This window comes from Notolepis coatsorum, assembly GCF_963971535.1.
Source record: "Notolepis coatsorum genome assembly, chromosome: 4".
In the NCBI taxonomy this organism is placed as follows: domain Eukaryota; kingdom Metazoa; phylum Chordata; class Actinopteri; order Aulopiformes; family Paralepididae; genus Notolepis; species Notolepis coatsorum.
This window is the reverse complement of record NC_140168.1, coordinates 3603475-3613144: the sequence shown is the minus strand read 5'-3', so window position 1 is coordinate 3613144 and position 9670 is coordinate 3603475. Positions and strand designations below refer to the sequence as shown.

Below are 9670 nucleotides of genomic sequence, written 5' to 3'. Positions count from 1 at the left end.
GGCATCACAATTAAGTGGAGTTTTTTTTTAAGAAAACCAGCATCTCTACCCTCTCAGCTGAGAGCCGATTCCTTTTCTCATCCAGGACGTTGGACACTGCACTAAAGAGTCTCTCACTGTCCACAGAGGTGCAGGGGGCACCGAGAAACTTGGTTGCAACAGCAGCCAGTGAGGGGAAACGTGAGACATTAGCTTTCCAGTAGTGCAGAGGATTGCTTTTCCTAGGGTGGGTTTGCTCTGAGAGATAGGTCTGTACCTGGACTTCAGCTGATGTACTGCTCACAGACCGGGCCTCGAGCGGATTCTCTCCCAAAATCTCATCCATGACCCTGCCCAGGCAGCTGCTTGTGCTTGCTTCTTCTTCTAGACGTGGTGTCTTGCTTCTAGGCTCTGCGCTGGCGTCTGCGGCCTCTGGCTCTCTGGCAGCCCTCTCGTCCTCCATCTTCACCACCTCCTGGATGAGCTTCTCCTTGGCAAGCCTCAGGTTGTCTGACTTTGTGAAGAATCTGAAAGTAGATAAATGTATCAATTACCCACAAGTTCACAACTAAGTCAGTCAAACATATGGCAAGACAACACACAGCATTTTATTTAGATAAGATTATTTAGCATTAATTTTTTTTTTAGATTATTCTTGCCTGTCTTTGTATCTTGGATCCAATATAGTGGCGATGGTGTATAGTGGCTCCACCTCTATCTCAGCAAAGCGGGTCTCCACTGCAGCTAGGAGCGTGCTCTTCATGGTTTTGACCCCCTGGTCAGTGGTCATCTCTCGAGAGAGTACACGTCTGAGGGCTGTTTGGATGAATGAAATGGATGAATGGTTTATTATTTAGAATATAAAATACATTTATTTTATAGTAAAATTAAATTATTAAAATATAGCAAATTATTAATTAATTTAATTATATAATAATAACCTGTTATTGCAGGGATTACATCAGCTGCAGATGCAGTGGGGTTGCTCACATCCCTTGTGAGTTCCTCAAATGGAACCAACACCTCAGCTGTCTTCTCCATCAGGGTCCACTGGCTGGCTGTCAGGGTGGTTGGGAGGGTGTAGTCGGCTGCATACACACAGAGAGCCCGCTTCTGCTCCAAGATGCTCTGCAACATGTAGAGGCTGCTGTTCCACCTCACAGCAACGTCCTGCTGTAGACGCTTGATGTCCATCTTCAGGTCGTTCTGGATATCTTCCAGACGCGAATAGGCCAACGGCGAATGTTTGAAATGGCCAATGATTTTCCTTGCGGTGGCCAGTGTGTCTGTGACGCTGCGCTGAGACAGTAGACCCTCATGCACGGCAAGTTGGAGCGTGTGCGCGAGACAGCCCACACTTGTTACTTCCATGTCATCCATGGCCTTCTTCATGTTTCGCGCGTTGTCCCGCAAAATAACATGGACCCGTGACTTCTCAATTCCCCAACTGTTAAGCATGCCCAGGAGCGCCTCTCTAACACTGCCGTGTGAGATCCTCGGAAGTTCTGCGTATGCAATGTAGCATGATGCAACTCAAACTCGGAGTCAATCCACTGAACGGTGAAACTAATGAGTGACATTGGACTCACTGAAGAACTCCATATGTCTGTGGTAAATGATAAAGCAGGCACACCTCTTAACATGGCTTGCAGGTGGTCACGGAGCTTGGTGTGAAGCGCAGGCAGAGCTTTGTCTGTGAAGTAGTGCCGAGAAGGCAGCTGATAACGTGGCTCCAAGTGCTCTATGAGACGGCGAAACCCCACGTTCTCCATCACAGATAACGGCTGGTCATCCAACGCGATGAATTCAGCTATCTTGGCTGTTATTTTCTTCGCCCTGTCACCCTGCTCTGGCAGTTTATCTTTCCGTTTAAAAGTCTCTGAAAGTGTCGGTTGTACAACGTGTCGGAGTGTAGTTGCAGCGATGTACTCGCCATGTTGTTGTTTGTGGCTTTTTTTCAGGTGACGAATTAGATTCGTGGTGTTGAACGCGGCTCTGTTTTTTCCTCCACGCGGAATCTCCTCCTTGCAAACATTGCAAGTTGCAAATGGATTGGCTTGACTTTGTACTTTAAAGTGCTTCCAAACCTCTGACATTTTTCTACTCCGTGGATAACGTGTTTCGGGAGCGACGTGTTGTTGTTGTGAGCGTGTAGGTATCTTGAGGGATTCGGCATACGTCACTCTTGCAACGGTGTAAATTAAAGGGAAGGTGTTTGTTGTGGACATTTCTTCTGCTGTGTGTGACAATAAATAAATGAATGATGATATATTATGTAATTTAAAACCTAAACTAAGGCCTCAGTATGAGTTTAAGACGTGAACATGGTCATGTTTGTTGAATAATAATAATAAAAAAAAAAAAAAATTATAATACCCCCTTTTTTTTTTGACGGCCGTTTTTTTTTATTTTTCCCCTCCGATCCCCGATCCAATGAAAACCACGTGATCGGCGCCGATTCCGATCACGTGATCGGATCGGGACATCCCTAATCTGTATGTCATGTATGTCATATATGTTACGATGAATTGAAAATGGGGGACCCTGATGAAAACAAGACGAAAGTCTCTCTCTGGTCTGCATGCCCTTAACAATTGTGTTTTCGATTCCCATCCCTATAAACAGTGACTTCAACCAGCTGCTGACTGAATCTAAGTAAGTTTATAACAAAAGTTAAAGTAAACTTCAGGGAGCATTCCAGAGGAGGGAGTGTTACTGAGAGACAAAATGGCTTCGTGTCATTGTGAAGAGGATCTGTCTTGTTCCGTGTGCCGTGACATCTACACAGATCCTGTCCTCTTGTCGTGTAGCCACAGCTTCTGTAAAGCCTGTCTGCAACGATACTGGAGAGACAGAGAAGACAAGAACTGTCCACTTTGTAGGAAAGTCTCTTCAATCTTAGATCCTCCTCGTAACTTGGCTTTGAAGAACCTGTGTGAGGCCTTCAGGGAGAGAAGCCAGGGAGCTCCAGCAGTTCCTGAGGTGCTCTGCAGTCGGCACAGAGAAGAACTCAAGCTCTTCTGTCGGGATGACCTGCTCCAGCTCATTGATGTGGTGTATCAGTCCTCCAGAAAACACAAGAGCCACAGCTGCTGCTACTGCTACATAGAGGAAGCTTCGGAGGGTCACAAGGTATGGCAAAATCATTATTATATTAATTTATTCAATATTTAATTATACTCAATAAATACACAGAGTAATTATACTAATTTACAGTGTTGTCACGTTGTTAATGAATACAGAAACATTAGACAATCAGAACAATTAGATGGGATTAGATTCAGACACTGATGTTGGTGTTGATTTATTTTTGTCCACAACGTAGGAGGTGTGGGAGTCAAAGTCAGTGTGGGAGTCAATGTCAGTGTGGGAGTCAAAGTCAGTGTGGGAGTCAATGTCAGTGTGGGATTCAATGTCAGTGTGGCAGTCAAAGTCAGTGTGGGAGTCAATGTCAGAGTGGGAGTGGGAGTCAATGTCAGCATGGAGTCAATGTTAGTGGGATTCAATGTCAGCATGGGAGTCAATGTCAGTGTGGGAGTCCAGGGTGGCCTGGGTGGCAAACGTACTCCAGTCCGTGTGTTGAAACCGGTGCTGCAGCTCAGAGTCCTCAGGGGACAGACTTGCATCTTTCAAGTGAAATGCATCATGAATGAATGAATTCCATTGCAGAAGCAGCTCCAGGCTCCACTGAAGACCCTACGTGACAAGCTACAGGCCTTTAAAGAAATCAAACAAACATGCGTCCACACAGCAGAACACTTAAAGGTACAAATATTCAGTGTTAAGATAAATAATTTACTGTAAGGTTGTAGCTGCACTCAACCTGCACATTGTAGAAATAAGTGACCTATTGTACATTTGTAGTCCATTGTGGGAGAGACATGATTTTTAACCCCATAATCTCCAGGTCCAGGCCCTGCACACAGAGAAGCAGATTGAGAAGGAGTTTAAGAAGCTTCTCCAGTTTCTCCATGAGGAAAAGGAGGCCAGGGTAGCTGCACTGAAGGAGGAAGAGGAGCAGAAGAGCCAGACAATGAAGGAGAAGATTGAGGGGCTGGACAGAGAGATGTCAACCCTTTCAGACACAATCAGAGCCATAGAGCAGGAGCTGAACGCTGAACACGTCTCCTTCCTGCAGGTCAGGACTGGTCTCTCTTCGGTTCATAGGGAATGATGCTGAGGATGTTTAGTATAGTGTTTAACTTGATCTGTCTTTACCTCCATAGAACTACAAGACCACACTGAAAAGGTGAGTGATTTATCTCTCTTTTTGTCGCTCTTTCTTTCTCTCATCTCTATCTCTTTCTATCTCTCTTTTTCTCAATTTCTCACTCTCTTTCTATCTTTCTCTCTCTCTCCCATGTTAACGGGCGTCTTTCCGCTTCGGTTGGAATTTGAGGCGTGCGCCACACGCATTTTCACAGAAATACACTCAATATCTGAATTATTACCACACATATAGATGTTGTTCAACCAGCTAATGTGTCTGTATCTTTCCCAATACAAATAAACAGAGGTGCAGTGCTCATGCCTCGTGACAAAATGGCATCCAAGGTAATAAAAAAAGTCAACCAACGAACTCGATTCTTGTACCGGATCTCCTCTCTGGTAAACAAGAATACCCTGAAGACTCTGGCAGGAGCACTCATTCAAGGGTACTACGACTATGCTTGCACCTCATGGTACCAAAGCACCTCAAAGGCGCTAAAAACAAAATTACAAACATCTCAAAAGAAACTGGTCAGACTACTGCTTGACCTTACTCCTAGAACCCACCTCACCCCTGCCCACTTTGACAACCTAGGATGGCTTAGAGTAGACGACAGAGTACAGCAACTTGCCTGGTCTACAAGATACACTACACGACTAAGGTACCCATGTACATGTCAAAATACTTCCCAAAGGTCAGTGAATACCACGACCACAACACCAGAGGGAGCTCCACAAATCATGTTAAACCCAGATTCGGCTGAAACAAGGGACTAAACACGTTTCGCAATTATGCCACATCAATGTGGAACGCCCTACCCACAGCTGTAAAGGAATGTGAATCACTACCCACTTTCAAAACCACTCTCAAAGAGCACCTACGGGAGACTGCAATTCAAAACTGGCCCCTGTAAATGTCCTAACCCAACCCCCTCCAATGTACAGTAAATTACCAAGTATGGTTTTGTCAATATTCCAATGTACAGTTTTGCTTGTACAGTTGTACAGTGTCCCCCACCCACCCCTCCTACCCAACCCCCCCCCCCCACCCACCCACAGACCCAACCACCTCCAACGTACAGTCCCCCCCCCCACCCTACCTACCCAACCTCCTCCAATGTACAGTTTCTATGTCAAATGTACTATCTTTTCTAGACTCTTTCTGTATCACAGACAGTACTGTATTTGCAAATCTGGTATGTCATAAATGTATAGATGTAGCAGTACTGTCTATCTGTATGTCGTGTATGAATGAATGAATGAAAACTTTATTTAACAGATTGCAGAATGGGTACAATACAGTACGGCTCAATACACACAATTGTTAAGGGGATGCAGACCAGAGAAAGACTTTTGTCTTGTTTACATCAGGGTCCCCCATTTTCAATTCATAGTGACATTTATGACATACACAACATACATGACATCATGACATTTATGGCATAGGGACATACATGACATACAGGTATATAGTACTGTTACATTTGTGACATATATGATATGCAAATATACAGTACTGTTACCCATAGATCATGACAGAGAGTATATACATATGATGTGGAGGAGACTGTATATAGGAGGGGGTGGGTGGATGGGAGAGAAATATAAATACGGTGGGGAGAGAATATATACATACGTGGGGAGGAGACTGTACATTAGGAGGGGGTGGGTGGGTGGGAGAGAAATATACATACGGTGGGGAGGAGACTGTACATTAGGAGGGGGTGGGTGGGTGGGAGAGAAATATTCATACGGTGGGGAGAGAATATATACATACGGTGGGGAGGGGACTGTCTATTAGGTGGGGGTGGGGGGGTTTGGACATTTACGGCGGCCAGTTTCGAATTGCAGCCTCCCGTAGGTGCTCTTTAAGAGCGGTTTTGAATGTGGGTAGGGATTCACATTCCTTTACAGCTTTGGGTAGGGCGTTCCACATTGATGTGGCATAATTGCGAAACGTGTTTAGTCCCTTGTTTGAGCGTATGTCATATTATATGTTATGATGAATTGAAAATGGGGGACCCTGATGTAAACAAGACGAAAGTCTTTCTCTGGTCTGCATCCCCTTAACAATTGTATGTATTGAGCCGTACTGTACTGTACCCATTCTGCAATCTGTTAATAAAGTTTTCAATCAATCAATCAATCAATCAATCAATCAAAGCCACACGGTACCACGCCGTTCCAGCACTTTTCTGAGCATGCGCATGCACACAAAAATGCGCTCACAACTTTCACTCGACTCGTCGTGCCGTGCGCCAAGTACCGGTACTCGCATAGCTACGTGTCTTTGCATAACAATAGCATAGAAGAACGAGAAGCGCAAAACCAAAATACAAGCCCTGTACCCAGGGCTTGACGTTGACACCTGCCCACCTGCCAAAAAGTTAACGTCAAGCCCTGCCTGTACCAATTGGTGGGGGTTTGCTTGCGCTGTGGAGCCTCTCACTATGTGATAATGGTCCCGACTGGAAGGATGAGACATTTCTTAAGTTGTGCTTCAGAAGGAAACTGTCCTTCTGTAAACTGTAAGTTACATTGTTAATTTAGTTTGTATTTACTTTTCTAGTTTAAGTGAATTCAATTAAAGAAATTGTAACTTTAAAATATAAAACATTGTTTGTTTTTCAACCATATCTGTTGACAATATAATTTCTTTATATATTGAATGCTACATCCTGCTACCTTTTTCAGCTTCTCTATTTCAAGGCAATATTTACAAAAACTAAACTAAAACTAGTAATTTCCTATACAAACATGTTTCCTACTATTTATGCTCATTCTAATCATAATGCTGGTCGGAGCTGTTCTGTGCGCAAGCGAGGGGACATTTATGCGCATGTGCGCGCGTGCATGCGGTGACGTGGCGTCATTAAAACAGCGTGCAACCGCTTATGAAATCAGTGCAAATAAACCATACTTTGTGCATTGCACTGAATAAAAATTCACAATGTACCTTTACATACCAATATTCGTCTGGCCACACCCCTATCCGCTACCTTCATAAGCAGGTGTGTGGCCCCACACTCGCCTCCTTCTTCACTTTCACCACAAGGAAGTGCCTGTATATACATCACTTGACGAGGTTGTTAAGCTGAAGAAAGTTGAGTTACGTGTTTACATTTTTTCTTGCTTTTTTCTTTCTCATACTCTTTCTAAAGAAAAAAGCTAAGTAATAATGTTTACCTCGGAGGGTCGCGCTAGCAACGTTACCCTTCACCAGCGGTTCTTCATTTCCTCCTCTGCCGTACGTCTTGGAGCGGGGTTGACGCCACTGTCGTGGACGGCATCCGCGCCCGGTAGGTAGTTTGCCTCTCCAAGGAGCTGGTGCACCAGCGCCGTCTCCTGTGAGATGGTCTGGTTCCTGCTCTGGTTCCTTTGCCGCCGAAGAGTCGTCCGCTGTTGGGCGGCCGGCTCCTTTGGTGGCGGAGGATTTGAGACGCAAACTTTTTGCGTCTGCTCGCTCCCGTCGTAAGATGGTGGCTTGTAGACGCGAACGGCCTGGTTTTGGGGAGTTGCTGGAGCCGGATGAGGATGCGTCTGCTTCTCCGTGGCCGATGGAAACAGAGGACTACATGGTAGAGGCAGACGGGTTCTTGTTTGACGCCCCGGTGGAGACATGTCCGCCTCCCGTCCAGGTTACACTGGCGGGGGGTGATAGGTCTCCTTGGGGTCCCTCGTACGCTGATGTTGGGTTAGAACCTCCGACTCAGCGGCGGGATGCCCTGCTATCAGCCACATCAGAATGTGGCTCTGTAAACAGTAGCCTGCTGCATGTGAGGGACGCAAGCTCGGTGGGGGAAAGTATGCAGGGGGAACTGCGCGCTTTGTTCCCCGAGCTCATGGCGGCGGCGGCGGCAGTCGCAAACGGCGTGCCGCTGCCGCAGCCACTGCCTGTTCCTGTCCCTGATGATCTCATAGGTCATCTATGGCAACGTCGTCCTGTGAGAGAGACGGGCGTTGTCTGCCCATTTTTCCCCTCGATGGAGGCCTACGTCCGTCAGGGACAGGTGGTCTCCCACATCACGGGCCTCACCCCCGCCTATGTGCGAGTCACGAGGGTGGTGGGTTTGGTAGAAGGTATGAAGGAGGGGGTGCCTCGGCTTGATAGGCCGATGGCAGCTCTCCTTTGTCCTGAGGTGGTGTGGGAGCCGTTACGGAAGCCGGTTCCCCAAGGGAAATCGGCGAGGCGGTTGGCTTACTGGAGTGACCAGTCATTCATCTCCGCGACTCAATCTCTGGCTGCCACATCTAACATCGCGCAGCTGGCGAGATTCATGTCCGGGATAATGACGGGCGGTGTGGAGCTGACCGAAGTGCAACGTGATCAGCTCGCCCAGTCGGCAGGAGCCATCCTGCATCTGATCCAGCTGCAGGCCGTCGCCGCTGGGAAAGTACGCGCCCTGGCCACTCTAGCCCAGCGCCACCTTTGGCTGGAGCAGGCACGTGTGCCGGAAAGGAAGAGGACACCACTTCTGACGGCACCCCTCTCCGATGCTGGGCTCTTCGGGTCGGCGTTGCAGCTGATGACCTCAACCTGCAGGGAAATGCAGGAGGAGCGTTCCGTGCTCCAGCCTCATTTCCCCCCGCCCGATGTCGCCGGTGGAGTCAGACGGCAGGCTCGCCATCGAGGTTCCGCCGCCGTAGCCGCCGCTGCTACCACCGCCACTGCTGGCCCTTCAGCAAAGAAGGCCAGGAGGAGAGAGGGCGCCTTGGCCACTGCAGCCGGCCCATCCACGCTCGGAGGTGACGGTAGGGATCGTCGTGACCAGCCTCCAGTCCTTTACCGTCCCTCCGGGGCTCCCCGGGGTGGCAAGTCCCGAGCGGCTCGTGGCAGGCGTCGCTAAAGTGACTTTTTCCCTCTGTTGGTCCCCCATGTTCCCTTCCCGGCCCATCGTATGATTTTGTTAAAAATAAAGGGTCCCTCCTGGGAGGGACTATTTTTTGTTACAAACTGTGTTTATTCACTACATATGATGGGGATACGATGTGTGAACCTTTCGCTAGTGTGGGTTTGATAGAAGGGCTAGACTTATAGTCTTGTTGCTCGCTACATTTGATGTTATAGAGCTTAAGCAAGGCCTGTAGCTTACACTCGGTTGAAAAGGGTTTTTTCTGCCTCGACCTGAAGATTAGGTTCTTCACATAAAGAAAGGTCTCGACGAATTCTCGTTCATATCTGGGGGATGTTAACGGAATAGATCAAAACATAGGTAGAGGGGTCTCACGCCCTTGGGGTGGGCCACTGAGCGCGGTACGAATGGGACCGTCTGGGTGGCGCCCTCTTTTCATCTTTTAGATCGACACGCGTACCTACCCCCTCTCCTGGAGTGGGGATGTCGGCGTGATTAGGGCACGGAACTGAGTCTGGTCACGCTGGTCCAGGTCAGTTAACCCGTTGTCCACCAGGGACGCAGATCTTCTGTTCTGGTACCCTGAGGGACTTGTGCTTTTTTCGGGGGGGAAAATGCCGGGTCGGCCC

At 47.7% G+C, this 9670-nt stretch overlaps 1 protein-coding gene across 1 annotated transcript in view; it reads left to right on the top strand.

Moving 5' to 3' along the window:
* Nucleotides 1-2706: 2706 nt before the first annotated feature.
* The window catches only part of lamb2l (laminin, beta 2-like), a gene marked incomplete at its 5' end in the record, with an annotated part of 96719 nt that continues 89755 nt past the window's right edge, over nucleotides 2707-9670 (top strand). The window contains 3 exons of the mRNA XM_084313313.1: nucleotides 2707-3111; nucleotides 3887-4117; nucleotides 4206-4228. Of these exons, the coding sequence (XP_084169439.1) occupies nucleotides 2707-3111; nucleotides 3887-4117; nucleotides 4206-4228 (659 nt within the window). The remainder of the gene's footprint in view (nucleotides 3112-3886; nucleotides 4118-4205; nucleotides 4229-9670) is intronic.